Source organism: Pygocentrus nattereri, chromosome 4 (assembly GCF_015220715.1).
Source record: "Pygocentrus nattereri isolate fPygNat1 chromosome 4, fPygNat1.pri, whole genome shotgun sequence".
Lineage (NCBI taxonomy): Eukaryota > Metazoa > Chordata > Actinopteri > Characiformes > Serrasalmidae > Pygocentrus > Pygocentrus nattereri.
Genome location: NC_051214.1, coordinates 30,796,222 through 30,820,250, shown reverse-complemented (window position 1 = coordinate 30,820,250; position 24,029 = coordinate 30,796,222). Strand labels below are relative to the sequence as shown.

Sequence of the window (24,029 nt, the reverse complement as noted above, 5' to 3'; positions counted from 1 at the left end):
ATCAAGTAAGAATGTGGAAAATGTCATTTTTACAACTACAACAATGTGTCTTCAGTTTTCAAACGATTACTGGACACTGGTAAAAGGAAAGGTAGTGTAACACAGGATAAACACGCCCCTGTCCCAATGTTTTTGGAACATGACACAGAATCAAATTTGGAATACAAATATATATTCAAAAAACAACAAAGTTAATTAGTTGAAACTTCAAATATCTCCTCGCTGTACCATTTGCAACTGAATTCAGGTCAAAAAGGATTTGCAAATCATTGCTGTTGTTCCATCCTAACCTTTTCATCATTTGTAAACAATGAAATCAAACCAAGTACTTAGGCTCACATTAAGCAAACATCTTAAAATTTAAAAAAGCAGTAAAGATTTTTGGGAGTGTGTGAATATACCTTTAACTGTCTGCTTGATTCATATTTCTGAAAATGCAAAACATGGATAACAGCTGATACATACTTATAAACAAACGTTTCAACATTTCCTGTCTATTTCTTGCATTATAAATGAATTATATTTGTGACCACTCACACAAGAATCACTTGGTTTCTTTTCAGCCAAAAATGAGGTTTGCATGCTGAACTAGCTCTATGACTGAATCCAAAATCCATTGTTCTTCATGGTGAGGACTGTTTTTTTCTACAGAGCTGTCCATATATTTTAGTCTCTGTTTTTAAATAATTAATGCACAAACAAAGGCAGACTCCCACCGGTCGTGGTCTTAGGAAGCCCCTCATCTCTCTCGCTTTTTCCCTCCCCCCACCAAAAGAGATCATCTCCCAAATGTTTAACATACTGTAGTCATGGAATTCTCATGCAAAATGAATTGCAGCATATGTTGTATTCAAATATAGGTCAGTTTATTCACACAATTTCCATTCTGATTTACGATGAGCTGCATAAGGACTGTTCGGATCACTGACTGTGCTTCATCTCACTTGTCTAATGCTTTGAAGATGGAAAAACGTCACCTTAAAATGAAAGAGAGAAAGAGAGAGGGAGAGAGAAAGAGAAGATGTTATGCAGGTATTCCGTGAAAAGATATACAGCCCTAAATTCATGTATTATTTTGTGGTTTAAATAAGATTTGAAGAAAATTAACTGTGTGGTATGTTGCAGGTTTGCATTATTATTATTATGGTATTGTTGTGTACTTTCTGCAGTTAATGGCAGATTACATATATACATCTGAATTTCCATATCTCCCAGCACCTTGTTTACTATGATGTTGTCTTTTTTCAGTGCATTTAACACCCTCTACTGACCACATGGGAGTACTGCCTGTAGTGGTCTTCTATAAAGAATGGTAAAAAATCATTCAGGGCACTAGTATTCGATTTGTTTATGGAATTTACACTTTGTAAAACAAACTTACTCCAAAACATCCCACTATCATATCCAGTATTCATCTTACTTGTACCAGTAAAGACATTAGCACTGCACATTTTGGAGCCCCGAATAGTTGAAATATTTTCATTATTTGTACAGATTCACTGCTTCAGCTCACTGTAGTCATATTTGAAAAACAATGTGGGATTATATCAATGAGAGTACTACCAAACTGGTTTTACTAGATTAAGGTTTTTCAGCAAAAGCATTTAGCATTCTGTTTCATGTTTTGTGTGTGCTTATATGTGTGTGTGTGTTTTGCTTGTAGTCAGGAACAAAGTATGTGAAGACATCATTAGTGAGGGAAAACTGCCTTAATCTTACAGTCCCACTCACAATTCTTCTGAAACTTCTAATCAGGGACATTTCTTGCTACACAAGTTGTATTAGAAGTCGAGTAGAGGCCCCAAGCCACAAGGAGGAGGGGTCCACATGCCACTTCAAGGCATGTTGTAATTTATTTTGTTTGTCATCCCTTCATTTATTTAAATTGCACATTCAGTTTACTGCTTCTATTTCTAAAATATTGAAATACTGTTTAATTGCATTGGTGCATTGCAATATTTAATTGTATTACCCGTTTACCCTAATAAAAATGAATTAAATACTCTTGCACACAAAATAACATGACAGAGATGGTTGATGAGCTCTCCACATAAAATGTTCAGAAAACAAACAACATAAAGCAAAAAATAATTATCAAAATAATGAGAGTAATACCTTAAAAATTACATCATGAGTTTTATACATTAAGGAGTAAAGCACACAAATGCATATTGGCTTTATTTGTTATATGTACAGACGCATTTGTTTGTATACCACTGACTGTGTGGTACTTAATCATTTGTATAAATAAAATACAAAACAACAGATTTACATAAAACTGAAAGGCAAAATACAACAAAATTCACTTGTACATGAAATACTGCTCCTCTCTGCAACTAATATAGTGTCCAGTGTGCTGGTCATGTCTGTCCTTAGTTTTGCAACAATAGATTCTGAAATGAAAAAGGTCAATAATTATTACTGTATGTAATCCTGAGTAGAGGAACCACGTCAGCTGAGATTACTTGCTACCCACTGACTGCTCTCACAGTACTAGTGTGTATAAAAATTGCACATAAGATCATTACACTAATCCAGGAATCTACAGCAGGGGTCTCAAACAACCAGCCCACATCTGGCAGAGCTTGTAGGTTTATACAGCCCTTAACTTTACTCTTACATACAGCCCTCAAATCAATTTGTTCTTTTTATTGAAACTTGGCTTTCTTTCATAGACGTAATACATGAGCGTAAAATGTTTTTCCAGTTGACTAATTATAGGCCTAAAACACAAACTATGTACAGTACCATGAACAAAGGGAGTCTGGATATGTGCTAGCTTGCCAGTGATGACAAATGCTAGCCTCTCTTTTAAAAAAAGGGAAAGAAAGGTTGAGCAAGATGTTCTTATATAAATATATAGCTACAAATTCATAGTTAAATAAACACAGGACAAACACATTTTATGCGACTGTTCAGCTGGTTCCCCACTGGAGAAGACCACCTGGCAATGTGGATCCCTGGTCTAGAGAAAGAAGTACACAAGGCCTGTCTTAAACATACAACACACAGCCAGGTTGATACATCATGGTATTGTGGAAGATACTGATTACTTTTCAAACAAAGAGATGGATGGATGGATGGATGGATGGATGGATGGATGGACAGGCAGACAGACATTGAAGGACACAGAATCCTATGTTGTTCCTTGATCAGATAACTGTAGGTCTTGTTTTATCTAGCTTTTTTGGTTTTTATGTTTACAAACATTTGTAACTGATTTTACCTTCTTTGGAATAGTTGGGCTTGTAATGCTTAATAGTAGAACCAAAGGAGGACTTCAGGGAGGGAAAACGTTCACTGCTGTAAATCAGTGGCGAAACTGGAGCTGGTTCCCTACAACAGTAAAACAGGTCAACAGTACACTTCTCTGATTTTTGTAAAATGAGAAACCAAACACTACATCAAAGAAATCTCACCTCTGGAATTATACCAGCTTTTCGTTTGATATCACAAATTTTCTCAGAGAGAAAACGCCGCACCAAACGCAGCTGCCCGTCAACGGCTTCCTTCTGATAGCCGCGCCGCTGAAGACGCTCCTTCAGGCAATCTTGATTTGAAAAATAATTATAAACATTACTGAAGACGTGATGATTTTCAGGTGAACCATCAAACTAATGTGTCAAACTATACCACTGATAGATCCAGTAACAGTCACAGCAGTAGTAACTGTAAGTGGGTAGTAATTATCCTGGCTGAAAGTTGGGAAAACAGCGAGTTTTAGGAGATAACACAATAAATTATGCATCCTAAAGAAGAGCCTACCAGTGCTCACCAAACAATTAGAACATATCTTCGTATTCCTTATTAGCAGGTGAATACCTCTGATCACACCAACTTTCTCTGGAGATAATGGTGGTTTCGCCACAGACCCTTTGACAGCATTGGATTTGGAGCCAGTCACAGTCCTCTCCTTCAGCGTCTCGATGCCCCAGATGGCCACGGCCAAGGACTTACAGAACTTAGAATGAGAATCCATTCTTTGAATAACATTCCACTTTTGTTTGTCCAAAAAAACCCCACATCCAAGGCTGACCTTTAAAAATAAGCAGAGAATTAGAAAAAATATAATGCATGTTCTCTAACCATAACCTACATCTACCAAGAGAAACACACAGATCCCCATTAAATATATGACCCTGCATGATACTGAGACTATATCATTTATAAGATTTCAGACAATATTATGGAGCAAAAAGATGATGGCAATTACCTGGCCACAGTTATTTTCTTCTAGAGTCTCAGCTAGAGGTTCTATTTTGGGTTCCACTTCAGAATACATTAGATTTCCTGTGGGGTCCCATGAGGGTTCTGTGGTCTCTGTGGCAACTGTTTGTGTCCTAAGGGTTCCTGTGGCAACAGTGAGGTACACATCTGTATAATACTTTTATGTCTTTATCATGATAAATAAGAAATGCCCCAACAAAATGACTCAATGTGCTCAAAAACCTAATAGAAAATTATGGAATGTATTTAAATGAACTGTCCTGATTTATTTGACATATTCAAAAATAAATAACCTGTTTCTTTCAAAAGAAGTTGTTCTTGAAGGCATATATTCAGTTTCCTTATTTTCTCCAGCTCCACCGACATCCTTTTACATTTCTGCCTCTGCTTCCTAATGACCGCGTCCTTCCCTGCAATGACCATATCCTTCTCTCTGAGACGCTTTTTCAGCATTACGTAGCTATCCTGAAGTTCCTGGTACAGTTTGTAGGGCACAACAGATTCTTCTTCACTGTCTGAGAAATCCCTCTGTCTTTTTTCAGCAATTTGCTTCTTCATGATCTCCAGATAAGATGTCTTTGGTGATTCCGTTGAGCTCTTTTCTTTCTGTCAGAGTTGAAAAAAGAACAGTAAACTCTTAGTTTAACTTATCGGAGCAACTCGTCTACACTGCATGGTCAGCAACTCCATTACATTTCATTTGTCAAAATGACAAATGGTGCTACAAAAAAGTTCAGTCACAAGATCACCGGTCAACTAATAGTTTTCTAGCATGCATTTCTCACTTCAATGAAATGCTGTAGTTAGGATTATTACCCTGTGTTGTGTAATAAAGTTAATTCAAAAGCCTTACCACTGAGTATCCACTGTGTCCCTGCAGTGGTGTTTCTTTCTCCTCACTTTCGAAGTAAGGATACAGAATTCTTGATTTCTCAAAGTCCATATTGAAACCTTTCAAACAAACAGAGCAACGAATTGTATTGTGGTTAATACAGAAATCCCTATCTAACAGAATTAAGAGGCTGAGAGCACTGCCATCCTGTAGGAGCCATCCGCCTATCCTAATGGGAAGACTCTAATGGAAAACTAAGCTAATGGAAAACAACAGTGGGGAAACCCAGCCATCAGCCATGCTATTAAGCACCATAACTTGAAGCCTTTAATGGAGCTCTGTAGGATCCATTAGCCCACATCCTGATGGAAAAACCTTAATGGAGACCATTAGGGCAGCCTTCCTGAGCAGATGGCAACCATTAGAGGGCTTCCTGCTTTTTAATGTGTGATCCATTAGTCATTTTATTATAATGATCTTAGAGCAACAATCAGACAAGCTATTTGCTGGAAAGATGCAAAGTGACATTATCCTAAATAAAACATCCAGTACATCTAATGTGCTGGTTATAATGTCCAATGATGCTACACATAACATTAACATCTTTAGGTAGCCATGGCATTTATCTGTTGCTCAACACGACTTTAAAATAGACCTGCAAGCTTTGGTAAAATGTACCATATGACAACATGATGCATGATGCAGACTTGTGACAACAGAACTACCTGAATGGCTGTCCTCTTTAGAATGTAGTAGTATGACCCATCACACTAAAGTTATCAACAAGCCACTCATATCCAAGCTACAAAACACTGACATCAGCTGTTGCATGTCACGTAATTCAACAAATATGATGACAAACTCCTTGTACATTTCAGGTAGGGGTGGGCGATATGGCAAATATACCATATCACAATACTTCAAGATGTTTTCACAATACACAATATGCACCACAGTATTGTATTTTCCTGACATTTAATATGTTGGACATATTCAGATTTAATAAACTGGTTACGAAAACAATAACAACAGCAACAATAATAATAATCCTACAATTACAATGCTGTTTTACAAACTGAGCTCCACTACATCCAGTTAAACAGGCCTAAATATGCTTACTTTGTAATGAAACATCAGGGCTGGGCAAAATACTCAGGAAAAAGTAGTGACAGCTGAATACTGAATGCACTGTCCCAAATGTACTGAGTAATGTATTCCATTACAATATATAAAGATTGTCATGGTTCATGAAGAATTAAAAAAACAACAAAAAAAAGAATGTAATATTCTGAATGCTATTTTGGCTCATTCTCAATCTCACTGCCCTTTCATGACCTAAGCCAAGAATTCACCACATCCCAATAACAAAATCTTGCAAACTGAATTAAATGAGTGGCTGTGTGATTTTCATTTAATAACATGCACGTAACCTGCCACGCTATGCATGCACAAGTCCAGTACAATACCAAAGCCTCAAGAACATGTCCACTACTCAGTTAAGGCCTGCCTCAAAAGAGCTCATGACAGAGATTTATCAGTCTACTCCGTCTTTAGTAGGAAGTACAGCATTTGTAAATAAGCCATTCTTTGTTCAGAATAAGTCTTCACATGCTGATTTTAAAATAGTATACATGTGCAAATTTTTAAGACATTTTTTTTAAATGTTGTGGGTAAGTATTTTAAAAGTATTCTCCTAAAAATGTTCGGAATCCTGCCTTTAAAATGTAACTCGAATTAATACAGATACTAAGTTTATGTATTCTTAATTACTTGTTTTCATCCCAACCCTGGGAAACAGGCAGTTAAACCAGTGTTCTTTAAATACGGACGATATTCAGAATATCCAGAAGGATACTGTGACATAATTTATCATAATTTATCACGAGACCTCTGCCCACCCCTAATATCAGGAAGTATGAAACCAAGTGCCGTCAGACTGGCTTACCCTCTCTGAGTTCACTGATCCCCCCAGGAGCAGCGGTCAGTGTGCTAGCTGAACAAAGGAAGACCACTAGCTAAAACTTTCCACCATGACAACTCCTCGCGCGTATGAAGCGGTTTCAGCGAACAGACGAGCGTGATTTGTACATTTTCCCGACGTTTAGGTAACGTTGCCGGATGACGGACACCGCGTATTCGCCTGCGTTGCCAGATATCCTCACGGTTTGCTCTCGTAATTTGTTCAGAACCGCGAGCGGAGCCGTAGCCCGCCCGCTGTCCCTCTTACCTTCCAGAGCTTCCAGAGGGTTTGGCTTTGTCTGCTTCCGACGAGACATCTTCAGGGCAGGTCTTGAGTTTGCTGTCAGGCAGCCCTTAGTGTTGTGTCCTGTAAGGAAGGGAACCAAGTAAAAAGGTTGGAAAAGTCCCTGGTTTGTCTCCGTACAAGCTCGCCCGCTCCTGGTAGCGCGTCTATTCGAGGTAATCGTAACAAGCACAGCCCCCCCAAACCACAAAACACACCCTCCCCACCCCCACTCACACAGCTCACAAACCTCTACGGGGTTTCTAATGCAGTTGTCTTTTCCGGATGCTCTGTAATGGTACACTAATGGTATTTAATGGTTCCAGTCGGTTCCTAATGGCTAGTCGCCATGGTGCGGTGGGCGGTCTTTTCTCTCTCACAGGGGTTCGGTGGAGATAAACGCCCCCTTAAGGGAAGACACGTTTCCTGCAAAAAATCCATCCACGAACACATTAAAGGAAATGTTACTGATTTATTTAAATAGAACTCTGATAACTATACAACGCAAATGAATAGCCAAGTAAGTGCTAAATAAAAGTACAGACGTATTGGATTTCCTTTGCTCTTTCTAATTGATACAGATTTGCATGGATTTGACTGACACTAGGTAATGAAGCGAGATCACTTTTCCAGAAAGTAATATAAATGAATAAATAGTAGTAATATAAAGTAAGCTAAAGGTTAAAGATCCAAGCAATTAGGCTACTATTAACGAATTAATTAATCATATTAGACAAGCTAATATTAGTAGGTTTATGTGTTTTTGCTTAGGCTTATGGATTTGTTTTTCATTATTCATTTTGATCTCATATAAACACTGATTTATGTCTGAGATTCATTTTGATGAGAACAGCAGATTTTTTCCTGTTTTTTTTTATCTAGTCAGGGGTTTTAATAATTGAGTCGTTGTTTGTAATAAAATGTATTAGTATTTACGCTGATCAGGCATAACATTATGAACAACTCCTTATTTCTGTGTTCATTGTCCATTTTATCAGTTCCACTTTCTATATAGGTGCACTTTGTAGTTCTACAGTTACAGACTGTAGTCCATCTGTTTCTCTGATACTTTCCCTTTCACCCTGTTCTTCAGTGGTCAGGGGCCCCATGGACCCTCACAGAGCAGGTATATTTGGGTGGTGGATCATTCTCAGCACTGCAGTAACACTGATGTAGTGGTGGTGTGTTAGTGTGTGTTACGCTGGTATAAGTGGATCAGACACAGCAGTGCTGCTGCGCTGAGAATAGTACACCAACCAAAAATATCCAGCCAACAGCGTCCTGTGACCACTGATGAAGGACTAGAGGATGGCCAACACAAACTGTGCAGCAGATGAGCTATCGTCTCTGACTTTACATCTACAAGGTGGACTCACAAGGTAGGAATGTCTAATAGAGTGGACAGTGAGTGGACACAGTGTTTAAAAACTCCAGCAGCGCTGCTGTGGTTCACATCGAGTGTCCTAGCTAAAAAGTTAAGGGTTAGCTGTGTTGCTAGCCATTTGAAAATGAACAAATGTAAAGACTGGATGTTTTAGCTAATCTTATGCCGTCTTCATACTTTTTGGCGAGCTGGAAGCCCAACCCTCACTTACATCAGCAGACAATTCTGCCCATGCCACTAAATTATCTTCCTCTTTAGGATTACAGCAAACTTGTGGCCATTTTTGTGATTGACAGTGTTTAGCCTAAAAATGCATTTTCCAGTTAGCTTGTTTTAAGAATAAACATGTTGCTGCTGTTACCCTGGGAGATGTGTGTGTGTGTGTGTGTGTGTGTGTGTGTGTGTGTGTGTGTGTATGTGTGTGTGTGTGTGTGTGTGTGTGTGTGTGTGTGTGTGTGTGTGTATGTGTGTGTGTGTGTGTGTGTGTGTGTCTGTATGTATATGTGTATATGTATGTATGATTCCTCCTGTACTGTTCACATATTCTTATATGATGTCTGATAATGTATTGGTCTGATGTTTGTTGTATACTTAGTATATTAAAAAAAAAAAAAAAACTTTCGCCCTATTGACTGGAATAGACATGTACAATTTTAGATTTCTGTATACATGATCTTTATCATAATGAATGTGGCACAGTCAGGCCACAAGTGAAGAACAAGAGGAAGAAACCATGAGAAGAACCAAGACTCATCCTTCTCTGGTTGACATTGGTTAGCAAAACAATGACAAGAGCAATATAAAGAGAGAATATACTTATACAATTATTATAATACTGAATATAGGGAAAAATAAAAAATAAACCAGCCAGTCATTGGGCAGAAGTATTTTAAGATTAACTACTGATAACTAATGACCATTGTTAGACAACTATCAGAGTAATCACGAGAAACAGATCAATGAAAATCAGTCACTGTTACCATTCTCAGGAGACTTTCTTAACAACTCAGAAAGAATTTCAACTTATAAGGAAATTCTAAAGCTCTTAATGAACCAAACATGGTGCATTTTATCACTAAAGTATACAGAGCAAGGTTACTCTAGCAGAAAATTTGAAAATAGTAAGTGTTCCACAGTGTTGACCTCAGGCTTCACTAGCACCGTCTCCACAGCCTTTATCTCCTGAGGATTCACCCGCACCCCCTCCACATCCTTCATCTCACACTCCACTAACACCTTCTCCACTGCCTTCTTTTCCTGAGGATTCACCTGCACCCCCCCAAATCCTTCATCTCCTGTATATCCTTTACCTCACACTCCACTAACATCTTCTCCACAGCCTTCTTCTCCTGAGGATTCACCCGCACCCCCTCCACATCCTTCATCTCATACTCCACTAACACCTTCTCCATATCCTTCTTTTCCTGAGGATTCACCTGCATCCCCCTCCACGTACATCATCTCCTGTATATCCTTTACCTCACACTCCACTAACACCTTCTTCACAGCCTTCTTCTCCTGAGGATTCACCCGCACCCCCTCCTTCATCTCAGACTCCACTAACACCTTCTCCACAGCCTTCTTCTCCTGAGGATTCACCCGCACCCACACCCCCTCCACATCCTTCATCTCACACTCCACTAACACCTTCTCCATAGCCTTCTTCTCCTGAGGATCCATGTGCACCTCCTCCACGTACATCATCTCACACTCCACTAACACCTTCTCCACAGCCTTCTTCACATGAGGATCCACGTGCACCTGCTCCACGTCCTTTATCTCACACTCCACTAATACCTTCTCCATTAGCCTTCTTCTCCGGAGGATCCACGTGCACCTCCTCCATGTACATCATCTCACACTCCACTAACATTTTCTCAACAGCCTTCTTCTCCTGAGGATCCACCTGCACCTTCTCCACATCCCACATTTCACACTGTGCTACCACCTCCTCCACAGTCTTTTTCTCCTGAGGATTCACCCATACCTTCTCCATATCTTTCATCTCACACTCCACTACCACCTTCTCCACAGCTTTTTTGTCCTGAGGATTTACCTGCACCTCCTTTACATCCTACATCTCACACTCCACAGCCTTCTTCTCCTGAGGATTCACCCACACATCCTTTACATCCTTCACCTCACACTCCACTAACACTTTCTCCTTAGCCTTCTCCTCCACATACTTCACCAACACCTCTCTTGCAGGCTTCTTCTCCTCAGGTTCCACTAACTGCTTTTCTACAGTTTTCTCCTCAGGCTCCACTGGTGCCTCCTCCTCAGACTTATCTTTGTCAGGCTCCACCAACACCTCCCCCCAGTCTTTCACTCCTCAGGCTCCACCAACACCCCCCCCCAGTCTTTCACTCCTCAGGCTCCACTAATACCTCCTCCTCGGCCATCACCCATATCACCTCTTCAGGCTCGTCCTGAGCTTCCAAGGCTTTATTCAGTGCCCGAGCCTCAGCCGAACCCAACTCCAACTAGCCGCAGCACTACTGAGGTACAACTGAAAACATCTGTTATGGTGGTTGGCTATAACTGCAATGCGTTTATATGGAAGTAATAAGAAGTTCACATTTTTTACAGGCAGCTGAATATACTATACCTCCTGAGGCTTGGCAGGTGCCAGCCTTATAGTAAGTACTGTATTTTTTAACATTTATTGCTTTGAATGTTTCTAGTGTATTTAAATATGATATTTAAAGACATTTATCCAATGTGTTCTCATAAGTTAAATTTGTTCTGTTGTCACAGTAACTACTGCACCATCAAGAGGATTTGTAGCACTCCTCTTAAATTGAATGCCCTGCAGCAGGCTTTTGCTGTAAGCTAAAATTTGTTTTTTTATTTCTCAGCGACTCTCTTTCCATACAGTAGTGCCACTAGTGTATTTCCCTTTGTAGATGACACCCTTTTTTCTGTTTTATAGATCATCCTCAGTGACTATCAGTGCTGCAGTTATATCAGTGAGGTAAGCTGAAATGATCAAACTGAAAGTCGCTCTGAATAAGAGCATCTGCCAAATGCCATAAAAATAAATGTAAATGTAAAGCAGAAGAATTCTTGGTGAACTGGACCATTTGAATGCTGGGCTAACACATATTGACATGGTTTTCAGTTCTAGTTGTGGAGGGCCAGTGTTAGGTTGTCCATTCACCTGGTTCAACTTATCTGTTCAACTCATTAATTTCATTTATTAAGAATGCTTAAGCAGGGAAATCACCAAACTTTTCTGCCCTCCAGTACTGGAATTTGAAGAACCCTGGTGTAAAATATATGTAGTATGTTTTATAGATATGAATGATCACTAAGTGCTCCAGTCTGAATTGTGTTGTGAATTAGTAAAGAACATATGTCCTTTCTCTTCTAGGATCAGACCCTGTTCCCGAAGGCCTACGACCAACTTCTGGCATTCACTGAGAACTCGTCACTTCGTTGAGTCATTTCTGCTGAGCTGATGCAGATTGGAGTTCACAATATCTTGGTCACAATAGCTTGGCAACCCTTTTACCAAAATGAGCCAGGACACTAATGTTTCTCATGTTTCCCGATTAATTACTTCAACGTCATCAATGTTGTTTTTGAGGTGGTTGTGCTGGGCGTTCGAGGAGGAGCAAGGCCTCCCATTTTTCCGGTAAGAGACTCTGTTTTAAAATAAAGTGTAGATTTGTGTTGTATGTTAGAGACTCACACAGTATGAAGTATCTCAGAGTATTGATGTAGTATCAGCTCCCTAATTCCACATACTTAGATTTACTTAGATTCTCTGTCCTTCCATTTCCACAAATGCCAGATCCTGGAAACACTCCTACTCTGAAAAGTTACACTTTCATTTTAATTAGGATGTATTTTCTCACTTGCTGTTCCAGAATCCAGGAGGGTTTCTTGGCTGCTTAATGGCCATGCTCTTCACCTTCACCCCCACCAAGTTCAGAAATTCCTGGTCTGAGCACTGCTTTTTCCTGCCCCAGGTGAAATGCACATGAACAGAACTCACACCAGAAATTTATTCTAACCTTTCTGAGAAGAGTTAGAATTTTCTTAGATTTTAACGGTTTCATTCTCAGTCCCCCTTTTTACTCTTAGATTCAGGTACTGCTCCTTCTGGAAGTTCTCTTTGCTGGAGAAAAAGATGTTTATGCAGCACCTAAATGTCTGGCTGCTGCAGTGTGGAACTGTGTGGACTTTCACATCCGGGAAGCTCTGGAGATATTTGAGGCTGTTTAACAAGTCAACTGACCTCCATCCCTTAGAAACTATTCTCTTCCCTTTCCCTGATTAGCCACACACCTTTTTGTAATTTCTTCAATATAAACTTTCCTCATTTGATCAACTTCAAATGTTTTTTAATGTGTCTATGTGGACCCTATTTACAATGTAAGGACATTAAGTATTCAGTAGTATAGAATCCATTTTATTAATTCAAGTAACATTTTTTTTTCGTTAGATGAGAAAAGATTAGCAAGGTTCAATGATGACTTTTCTTCCAACCAACAAAGTTTACTGTGACGAGCCAAATTGCTGCTGTCCCATACAAATCTATTATAAATAAACAAACATAAACTGATATATTTAGGTACGGTTATTTGTTTTTAAAATAGGTGAACTTTTCATTTTCTTTGAAAATAATTAATTTTTCATTCTTTTTGCTGGTAATAAGCAAAGGTTTTTAAAGGACACAAAATTCACCTTAAATGACTTTACATTATAAATCAAATGTTGGGTAACATTAATCAATTAACTATAGTGAACATTTGGTAACATTAATTAATGAACTGTTGCTTTTGTGTAAAGTGGAGAGTTTTATGTCCAGAGAGTGAGACAGTTTACAGCCTTCTTGACCTCTGTCCCATAGTGAGCCTAGTATCTACAACCTTGGCTGCATCAAACTATTAAACAGCAGGCCCCTCTAGGCTTATGAACATTAACTTAGTAAGCATTTCAGGGGACAAGTTACTTTTCTAGCCTAACTTGATTCTCCTCATGGAGCTCAAATAATGGGTTTCCACATTCTTGAATCTTTTTTTGAGACTGCTGACCACAACTTCCGGTAGTGATCATACTGTAAAAAAGGTACACAATTAATCAGAAGAAAATCCATGACAAACAAACAAACACACACACACACACACACACACACACACACACACACACACACACACACACACACACACACACACACACACACACACACACACGTGAAACTAATCCCTGAACACCTGGCCCAGATTTCTGAGCTCAACTGTCAAGGAACTTTCCTCCTTTGTATTTTCAATGAACTTCTCCACGTTCTCCCAGGGCTGGTAAATAAACTTGTCATCATGAGGAGCGCAGTCTCAAAAGCTTGTAACGCCTTGAGCAATGTAACACCTTCCTCCTGTAACTTCAAGCTTAGACTATAATCAAATAAACAGATCGTTTTATTTCTGAACACTATCTGTAGTTTGGATAATTTTTGACTCATTAAAACACAAAACCATTCAAAATGGAGAGAACATCCTGAATAAAAACAATAAACAAGAGTTGCTTGTAGTCAGTCAGGACTTTGTTAGTGTGTTTTGGTTGGGCAATCATAATAGCGCTTGCAGATCTAAATACAGCAAATCATTACTGTTAATAAATTAATTGTAGCTGTAGTATTATTGGTTTTAAGCAATTAATATTAATGCCGCTGCAAGCTTTTCCATGTTTCAATAGTATTTTGCATTTGGATGACAACCACTGTCTTTTAACAGGGCACCCAGAACTCGTTCTAAGTGTGGGGGCCATCAGATACCACCAAGGAAACCCACACAGACACGAGGAGAACATGCAAACTCCATACAGAAAGGACCCTGTTCGCCCGGCCAGAGAATCAAACCCAGGCCCTTCCTGCTGTGTGCTGCCCTTGTCACAAAACTGTACTGCTGAAATTCCTACCCCTGATTTGTATTTCTATTATATTATAAATACATTCATATTAATGTTACCAATAATCTTATCATAAATTTAGCAAATATTACCTTGCCTTCTGCAAGCCATGTCGGTACAATACTGGCTACCATTTCCAGTCCATTTTTAATTTGAAGGTCCATCTCATGTGGGTTGTCAGTGAAAGGTCTTTTTATTTTGACCGTGTGATATGCAGTTGTGACTAACTTGGTCAACTTATAATCAGGATCACATGGTATGTCGATATCATAGTATATCAGTATAGATAATATATCTCCCAGCACTATGATATATGTGTGGCATGGAGAATCATAGAATTCCACTCCTTAGAAAATACACTATATTCCAAAAGTATTTACTCACACATCCAAATAATTCAGGTGTTCCAATCACTTCCATGGCCACAGGTGTATAAAGCCACGTACCTAGCCATGCAAACTGCTTCTACAAACATTTGTGAAAGAATGAATTCTCCGTCTGGCAATCCGATGGACCAGTCTGGATTTGGCGGTTCCTAGGAGAACGGTACTTGTCCGACTGCATTGTGTCAAGTGTAAAGTTTGGTGGAGGGGGAGTGGTGTGCGGTTGTTTTTCAGGAGTTGGGTTTAGCCCCTTAGTTCCAGTGAAAGGAACTCTTAATGCTTCAGCATACCAAGACATTTTGGACAATTTCATGCTCCCAACTTTGTGGGAACAGTTTGGGGACGGCCCCATCCTGTTCCAACATGACTGCGCACCAGTGCACAAAGCAAGGTCCATAAAGACATGGATGAGCAAGTTTGGTGTGGAAGAACTTGACTGGCCTGAACAGAGTCCTGACCTCAATCTAATATGACACCTTTGTGAGTGGAGACATTAGAGCGGAGACTGCGAACCAGACCTTCTCATTCAAAATCAATGTCTGACTTCACAAATGCGCTTCTGGAAGAATGGTCAAAATTCCCATAAACACACTCTTAAGCCTTGTGGAAAGCCTTCCCAGAAAAGTTGAAGCTGTTGTAGCTGCAAAGGGTGAGTCGACATCGTATTAAACCCTATGGATTAATAATGGGATGTCACTCAATTTCATATGCATGTGAAGGCAGATGAGCGAATACTTTTGGAAAAATAGAGTATATGAACCATGGCAAACTGATTTTCCACAAGGTGGCACTATTAACACGTAATCAGCTTTTCATGTTTCATAGGAGGGTGCTTCACATCCTTGATGCTCCGTGTCCTTCCTGAAGAAGACAGGTGTATAAGATACAAAAGGTAGCAGATAAAGATGTAGATTTAAAATGAACCAGAATGGGGTCTTAGATTGATTTAACCTTCCATAACCCTGCAGCAAGATGTGGCATACATATACTTTACTCATAACAAATCCTTTAATTTCTGGATTCAGAAACTGCTCTGATGAGAGGTTATATATATATATATATATATGTAAAATGAATAACCAGATGTTTTAGGTTTAGAAAAAGGTTGTTATGATTATTTGTTAAATCTCTCAACACAGGTGAATGTGTTTGATGTAGGGTTATGGACAGTGAATGTATTTGATATAGTGTAAAGGACAGTGAATCTGTTTGATGTAGGGTAATGGACAGTGAATGTGTTTGATGTAGCCCATGGAACCACATAGGGCAAAATAAAGTATGTGAGTTCTTGATCTGTTCAGCTTGTGTCATTCTGAGTGAAATTACTTTACTCTCTAACCAGCCACAGAAAAACGGTGAAAAATACAGTAGGTTTCAGATGACCATCTAGACTACAATCAAACTGATTTCATCCATCCACTCTGAGCAGCAGAGGTGTTGTTTCAAATGTTCATTCACTTAAACATGGGGGCCTCGTTGCATGGGCTGCAGGGGCGAAATTATAGATGGTCTTTCATTCAACAGTTATCCTGGAAGTGATGACAGACAGATGTGGGACAGGTCCTGTTTACTTCGTGTACTTGACTATGATAAGGAGTGAAACTTGACCTGACAATAAGAGGCCCATAGATGGCAGTGAAGCTTTCCTGAGTTTCTGAATTTATGGCATTCATGTAACTGCCGGCAAACAATTTGAAGTAGATTGTTGCATTTACACATACATGTGGTACAACCCCATTTTCAAAAAAATTTGGGATACTGTGCAGAATGTAAATAAAAATAGAATGCAATGACATGCAATAATGATTTGCATATTTTTAAAGGAAAATACTACAAAGACAACATAACTTTTAAAATTTTATTGTTTTTTTTTAATATATGCTCATTTTGAATTTGATGCCAGCAACCCGTTTCAAAAAAGTTGGGACAGGGCCATGTTTACTACCGTGTTTCATCACCTCTTCTTCTAACAACATTGTAAACAAGCGGGAACTGAGGAGATCGACCTCTGTAGTTTTGAAAGTAAAATGTTTTACCACTCTTACTTGATGTAAGATTTCAGCTGCTCAACAGTTCAGCATCTCCTTTGTTGTATTTTTCATTTAATAATGCATCACATGTTATCAGTGGTGTCAGGTCTGGACTGCAGGCAGGTCAGTTTAGTGCCCGGACTCTTTTACTAAGGAGCAATGCTGTTGTAATATATGTAGAATGTGTTTTGGCATTGTCTTGCTGAAATAAGGGCCTTTGCTGGAGAAGATATTGTATAAATGGCAGCGTATGTTGCCAAAACATGTATTTATCGTTCAACATTAATGATGCCTTCACAGATGTGCATGTCACTCATGACATGTCACCCTTTACCATCATGAATACTGGCTTTTGAACTGTGTGCTGATGCCTGATGATGATGATTTAACCAGGAGGACACCATGTCCATGATTTCCAACGTTGATTTGTCAGACCACAGGACACTTTTCCACTTACCAGTCCATTTTAATTGAGCTTGGGCTGAAAGAAGGCGGCAGCATTTCTCAATCTTGTTCATGTACAGTTTCTTCTCTGCATTTTGCAGTTTTACCTTGCACTTGTGAAAGCAGCAATGAACTGGTTCCCAGACAATGGTTTTCAGAAGTGTTTCTGAGCCCATGCAATGATTTCCACTACACAATCATGTCCGTTTTCAATGCAGAGCTGCCTGAGGCCCAAAAGGTCATGGCTAGCAAATACTGGTTTTTGGCTTTGTCCCTTGCATACAGAGATTTCTCCTTTTATTAAACTTTTAATGTTATTATGTACCATAGACGATGAGAAACAAATGATTTGCTGTTTTATATTGAGAAACATTATTCTTGAATTGTTGCACTTTCAGTTTCAACATTTGATATGTTGTCTTTGTACTATATTTTTAACTAAGCATAGGGTAAACAACCATAAGATGTGCTCTTTTGTGTTCTGACCGACACACTGTGGCGACTGCCAAACCCATCGAGGTAAGAAAACAGGGGTTGGTGACTTGCCTGCTTACCAGCTGTAACAGCTTCAATAAAAGAGCATTTGCATAAAGTGTTATGTTTCCTGCGGTTTCTTCTTTGCTGACGTCATTATTTACAAACCTCTCCACAACTATTGGTGCCTCTGGTAAAGATGAGTAAAACGGGTTATAAGAAATTTACCTTTTGGTGAATTAGCTTAACGTCACACTGACAAAAGAGTAAAAATCTTTCATTTAAGTAAATTTATTCAGAGAAAATAAAATCCATCTTCAAGAAGTATATTTCTTTAAAAACGAAACAAGGCTGTTGGGGACGCTCAGGACTAATAAGACCCCCTACAGCAGGGGTCATCACCCTGGTCCTGCAGCGTCTAGTTCCAACCATGATGCCACACACCTGCTTCAGCTAATAAACTTCTTCAGAGGTCTCTGGCTGGAGCATTAGAGTATTAGCGTTAGAGAGGGATGCAGGTTAGATGCAGGTTAGAACTGAACTCTGCAGGACAGTAGATCTCCAGGATGGTGACCACTGCACTACAGTCTCACGTGAATATGCAGTCGAGGACAACAAGACCAAAAGTGGACCAACTGGAATAGGGCTTGTCTCCAGTAGCTCTGTTTGCTTCAGTTCCTATATTTTATGTTATTTATTTATATTTTTATTCTGGGCTGTAACTGAGATTGACATGATTTCAAACAGTTGAGTCTCAACAATTATATTGTGATCATGAACTTGGTGCATTGATCTGTTTCGCACGCCAAGCTAAGATTTTAAAAAAGACAAAAGGATCATTTGGAGCTTTTCTTGGCTGGTAAAGGATAGCAATACCAAATGGAGCACTTTCTAATGAGAGCTTAAGGTAAGCAGGCCAATAACATGACCATGAAGTGACAGATAGACAAGTGATAATGACTCTAGACATCTCTAGACATCTCTAGACCAAGCTGAACCGAAAGCTTAATTCCCCAGACATTCCACAAGATCCATTATCACACGTCGTTTCACTTTTACCTTCACCACTGACACGTCTTCTTTCAGCTGGCGGAGAAATGCCAGCCGTGCTGCGATCCTATTGGTCGCTTTTCAGTCGCATACAGTAGCAGCAGCTTTAGTGGTAACTACCTGAGAAAAGGTCCAACTCGTGCTGACGCTGTCAGAGCAGAGCCAGACTGAGCGCTTCGGTTATAAAGCACATTTATAATTATAATACTAGCAGCTTTAACATCAGCTGTAAAAACGGTATAAACTGTAGGGTGTGTATGTTTTATAGCTTTCAGCCCTTTTCAGCGCTGCTCTGTTTGGCTTAGGGAGGCACTGCAGCTTCCACGATGGAGGTTCGTGTGAACGGCTGGTGGCTTTTGTGTCTGCTGAGCTTTTGCTGTGCTACTGGACAAAATACGGGCGTCAACAGAACTTTCTACATCGGCATCCGAGAGGAGATCTGGGATTACTGTCCGGGAGGTTTGAACCGTGTCAACGGCAAAACTGCTGTAGAGGATGAGTGAGTTAAACCGCCCTGCTGACAAAACCACAGAAAGCAATCAAAGTTTCTCTGAGTTTCGACAGAACTCCGGAGAGGCCGTGAGCGGCGGCTCAGATTTTCTAGATTGTTCTATTGAGATCACGACTTAACTGGGTTGTGATAACAGAAGTTTGTATCTTGTGATTACAACACAGTGAAGTTGTGATCTCAAGATAAGAAGATAATTCAGTCATGATCTGAAGGTAACTATTTTAACATTCTGTATGAATAAAAATAATGCGTGGCCACCCCATATTAACACATGGAAACAAGATCCCACAACTTAGTACGGTGTGAGGATGAGATAATTTAGTCGTGGCCATGACTTAGTAAGTGGGAACATTTGACCAAGGCTTAATTATCTCTTTCCCATGCCTTACTAAGTCGAGGCCATGCACTGGGATCTCATTCTCATGCTTTACTAAGTCACGGCCATAACTTAATTATCTCGTTCCTGTGCTAAGTCATGGCCAGTAATTATTATTATTTGCACGGTATGTCATCAGGGCTTCGTACTATTATGTGATATTGAGATTACAAAGTTGTTCAATTGTGATACCAAGAGATCAATCTAGAAAAGTATGACCACCTCATGGCCTCTCTGGACGTCTGTAGATTTCTGATGCTGTCCGGTAGTCACTAATAGTATTTTGTGTTTTTATGATGTGCTGATGTCACAGTGTAAAGGATTCTAATGGTTTAACAGGTGCTCTGTGACTAATTCCAGATAAATTTGATGGTTTCCTAATGGGATCTAATGGTGTCCTACAGGATCTCTAGTGGTTTCTAATAGTAAATAATCCAATAATCCTAACAGCTCAAATTTTTTAAGCAGGTTAGTTTTATCGTAGTAGAAATCTCAGAGCAGGAATGACACTAATACAGATCTTTTAACAAAAGGCTGTTTGTGAAGAACGGTTAAAACACAGCTGGAATGCAGGGACAGATTATATAACACTTTATCCGATAGGAGGTCATGAGAGTGATTATATCAGAGTAGATTCTCTGAACAAAACAATTAAGCAAAAAAAAACCAATTGTACAGAATATTTGGAATTTAATGTAATCTAATTTTTAAAACTGACTACTTAAACTGTTAAACTGTTACTGATTACTGACTACTACTAAAACAACAACAACAACAACAACAACAACAATAATAATAATAATAATAATAATAAGAAGAAGAAGAAGAGGAAGAAGAATGGCACACTTAGAATGTAAGAAAAGCTTGTCTCCATTGCTTATTTACACTATATATCCAAAGGAGTGTTGACACCCCTTCTAATTAGTGAATTAAACTGGTTTATTCGGCATACATGAGCCTAAGCCCACTGTAGCCCCCAAGTGTCGGCTAGAAGGGTATAAAGTCCCCCAGCATTAGGCTGTTTGGAGTGATGGCACACCGACAAAAAGAGTAGAGTGATCCAAAACTAAACATCCAACATCAGCACCTGACCTCATCGATGCTCTTGTGACTGAATGCAGTCCAACACCTAGTATAAAGCCTTCCCAGACTGTGTGAAGGCTTGAGTGCAAATCATTAACATCAGATCTTTAGCAGCAAGCTGGTCATTTCAGAATGAACAACTTGGATAGCGAAAAGCAAAATGACTCTTGTGTACTTAACAATTGCAAAAAGCAAGCTTACTGAAGGAAATAACCACAGCAGAAGGTAGAACAATAAACAGAGGTGAAGAAAAACACTTAAATCGCTCTCACTGATGTCACTGATCACCTCCAACGTGCAGGACCAATCAGCCATATTCAACAGACTTACTTAAATATCACTCAACAGACTTACTACATAAATCATTTGTAAATCGTTTAATCATAAACGAAGGTTCTTGTCAACAGCAGAAAAGCTTTCATACAGAAAATTTAAAAGCTAGAGTGGTGGATCTATGAGCATTCATGGACAGAAGATGATTGTAAGCAGTGGCGCAAAAAGGGGGTATGCAGCGTATGCGGCGCATATGGGCGCTGCACTAGAGGGGCGCCAAAACGATGCCGGAAAATTATTTCTAGTCTGCATTTTCTGTAAGAGCTGTTTGTTCAAGTATGATAATACACATCAAAAAACAGCACAGCACTAATCAGGCGCCCATCCACTCCGTCCCCTACCCTCCTGTCATTTGCTCCCAAACACAGGCGCTTGAGAACGCGCCCCATAGGGAACGCGTCAAGGCGCGTCAAGGCGCAAGCTCCTGCAGGGTGTTCAGGATGGAGGGGCAGAAAAAAAAGCTCTCAGGGGCACAAAACAGAAAACGGAAGAGGGAGAGAGAAAAAGATGTTGTAGGGATGAAGAAAAGCTTCTCAAAGTGGTTGAAAGACAGCAGGTTGGTCAGTTTATACGCTTTATTCACCTACGTCACCTCTGTCTACCAAAACGAGACTGTAGGGTACGAAAGTAGCGTTGGACCACTGGGTTCTAGCAAAGTTGCCTCACTGCTGTGTTCCCAAATGCACTTATTCAAAAATAAAGGAATCTAATAGAGGTCAAACCTTCCATAGTTTCCCCAAAGATCCCGTACTTCACCGTGAATAGATTCACACAATCAGAAGAGATCGCCTTTTCAGTTTAAGATGTATGTCACTGTGCTAGCTAAGGCTAGCCATATTAATATTACCCAGCCAGCCAGATGAATGATAGCAGTGAGGCAGCAAGCTAACGGTAAAGCTAAACTTGGTTCTCCAGCTACGACCTGATTAACCCTGAACTGGTTATTTTCTCGGTTTAACTTCAAAACGAGTGACATTAGTCAAGCCATAGCTCTTTATAGTAGCCTGTTTAGCTAGCTAACCTAGCTAGTCAACATTCTAGTTAATATCCTAACCGTGGTAGCCTGGTCTAAAGCTCAGCTCGCTGGTGTCACTAAATCATCTTAAACACATTCAGCCTGTAACAGTTTTAGTTGAGTTTTCCTTTACATTTTTATTTATTTTGTCCTTTTATTTATTTAATTTTCTGTTTTACCTTTTTATTTATTTTATTCCATACTTTTCGCCTTTTACCTTTTTATTTCATTTATTTCTTCCTTTTATTTATTCTGTCTTCTGTTTTACTGTTTATTTTATTTCCATAATTTACTTTTTTATATAAACTTGGTGTTTTAACCCTCTTTCTTTGTGCTTATATTTTATTATTCTAATTATTAATCTCTATTTTATTGCGTTACATTTTAGCCTGTCCACTTATCAGTTTATTCTGAATTATTTTATTTCTTCTTAATTAAATCCTCATTGCTTGTTTTTTGCTCTTACCATTTAATTTGTATTCTGTTTATAAAGTTCCTTATTTTAGCTTGCCTGCTTAAATATTTGGTTTTAATTTCATTGTTTTTTCTGTCACTTTAAGTTAAGAAGCGTGGTTTTGACAGGGGGGGGGGGGTTGGGGGGCGCCGATAATATGTTTGCATCCACCTCAGAAAGTATGTAGTTGCACCCCTGATTGTAAGCATATGTCAATGACGTCAAAAATTTCAGACATATAGGAAATAACCTTTCAGACAATCCAAGCCTGCGTACTCAAGTACTGTGGAACAGGTTAGAAGTAATTTTGCACCTTTGGCACACAGACAGTATCTGAAGTTTGTTCATCAGCACAAACACTTTCAACGTATGCAGTCAGGACAACTAAAGAACAGATTTTGTTTGGACTGGCCAAACCTGCCTCCCAGTTTGTGTGCAATGAAGCATGAATATCAGCTAGCAGTACATTGTCCAGATATTTTCAGTGGATAAGTTACAGTAGTTCCGAGCACAGTGTGACATCTAAAAGTATGAGATAAGGTCCAAGATCAGGTCTCTTTAGAATCATATTTTGCCCCACAACCAACAGTTTTATGGATAGGGCAGCTCAGTATAAGAATAGTGCTCTTATTCCAAGACACTTGACTTCACCTAATATAAGAAGAATAATATCATCAACATATAAGAAGAGAACCTATCACAGATGGATCATATAGATGTGTTAATTAGAGTTCCTATGTTAATTTAATCCAAAGAATTATATAAAAAAATTTTATTTCATGTCATAAATAAGTATATATAGTCCAAATGATTTAATCCAAACCATTGTGTAATAAAAAGTGAGTTGTATTATGTTTTTCACCAACACTCGCCATCGTAATAAGTAGCATTAGAAATGCGTGTTGTTTTGATATTCTAGGCATGCATCTGTCTTCCTGCAACAAGGCCCCCATCGGATTGGCCATGTGTATAAGAAAGCCATGTACAGGCAGTACACTGACAAGTCTTACACCCAGGAGATCCCAAAACCTGCCTGGCTAGCCTACCTTGGGCCTCTGATAAGGGCTGAGGTTGGAGATGTCATAGTGATCCACCTGAAAAACTTTGCATCTAGAAGATATTCAATGCACCCACATGGAGTCTTCTATGACAAAAACTCAGAGGGTAAACCTTACATTGAATTCTCTCAGCTCAAAATACAGAAAAGGTATTGTTTATATTGGTGTGTGACCTTTTAATTCATGAGTATTACTAAACATCCACTCAGTAGTTTTTGAC

The 24,029-nt window shown here is 39.2% G+C and overlaps 2 protein-coding genes and 1 long non-coding RNA gene across 6 annotated transcripts in view; 2 read left to right on the top strand and 1 right to left on the bottom strand.

The window, feature by feature from the left end:
• Positions 1-339: 339 nt before the first annotated feature.
• Positions 340-7,673, bottom strand: LOC108416298 (BEN domain-containing protein 5-like). Of its 4 annotated transcripts, none has more exons than XR_001857175.2 (9): positions 7,552-7,673; positions 7,287-7,385; positions 5,081-5,178; positions 4,521-4,833; positions 4,214-4,350; positions 3,823-4,036; positions 3,420-3,550; positions 3,227-3,336; positions 340-977 (listed from the first exon to the last, which is right to left on the bottom strand). XR_001857175.2 is itself a non-coding variant. In XM_017689313.2 (8 exons), the coding sequence occupies exons 2-8, from the start codon at positions 7,333-7,335 to the stop codon at positions 3,298-3,300; spliced, it is 981 nt and encodes a 326-aa protein (XP_017544802.1). In that variant the 5' UTR covers positions 7,336-7,385; positions 7,552-7,673; the 3' UTR covers positions 2,120-3,297. The 4 variants fall into 4 exon arrangements, 1 of the variants encoding a protein (XP_017544802.1); XR_001857173.2 differs by lacking the exon at positions 340-977 and adding an exon at positions 2,120-2,965; XR_001857176.2 differs by lacking the exon at positions 340-977 and adding an exon at positions 2,120-2,393.
• On the top strand, positions 7,385-15,021 carry LOC108416332. Its single transcript, XR_001857180.2, has 8 exons — positions 7,385-7,477; positions 10,933-11,188; positions 11,275-11,324; positions 11,443-11,512; positions 11,618-11,659; positions 12,059-12,322; positions 12,558-12,659; positions 14,424-15,021. It is a non-coding gene; the product is annotated as an uncharacterized LOC108416332 (long non-coding RNA).
• Positions 15,022-19,305: 4,284 nt separating this feature from the next.
• LOC108414603 (ferroxidase HEPHL1-like) overlaps positions 19,306-24,029 on the top strand; it is a 30,993-nt gene continuing 26,269 nt past the window's right edge. Inside the window, exons 1-2 of the mRNA XM_017687492.1 lie at positions 19,306-19,478; positions 23,671-23,915. Of these exons, the coding sequence (XP_017542981.1) occupies positions 19,306-19,478; positions 23,671-23,915 (418 nt within the window). The remainder of the gene's footprint in view (positions 19,479-23,670; positions 23,916-24,029) is intronic.

What these genes read in the sequence shown, in the direction of transcription:
- LOC108416298 (XM_017689313.2), bottom strand. Translation starts at nt 7,335, where the DNA reads ATGTCTCGTCGGAAGCAGACAAAGCCAAACCCTCTGGAAGCTCTGGAA. An exon ending in GACACAGTGGATACTCAGTG is followed by an intron (nt 4,834 to 5,080) that starts GTAAGGCTTTTG and finishes CAACTCTGACAG; the next exon opens with AAAGAAAAGAGCTCAACGGA. An exon ending in ACTTCTTTTGAAAGAAACAG is followed by an intron (nt 4,351 to 4,520) that starts GTTATTTATTTT and finishes CTGTTGCCACAG; the next exon opens with GAACCCTTAGGACACAAACA.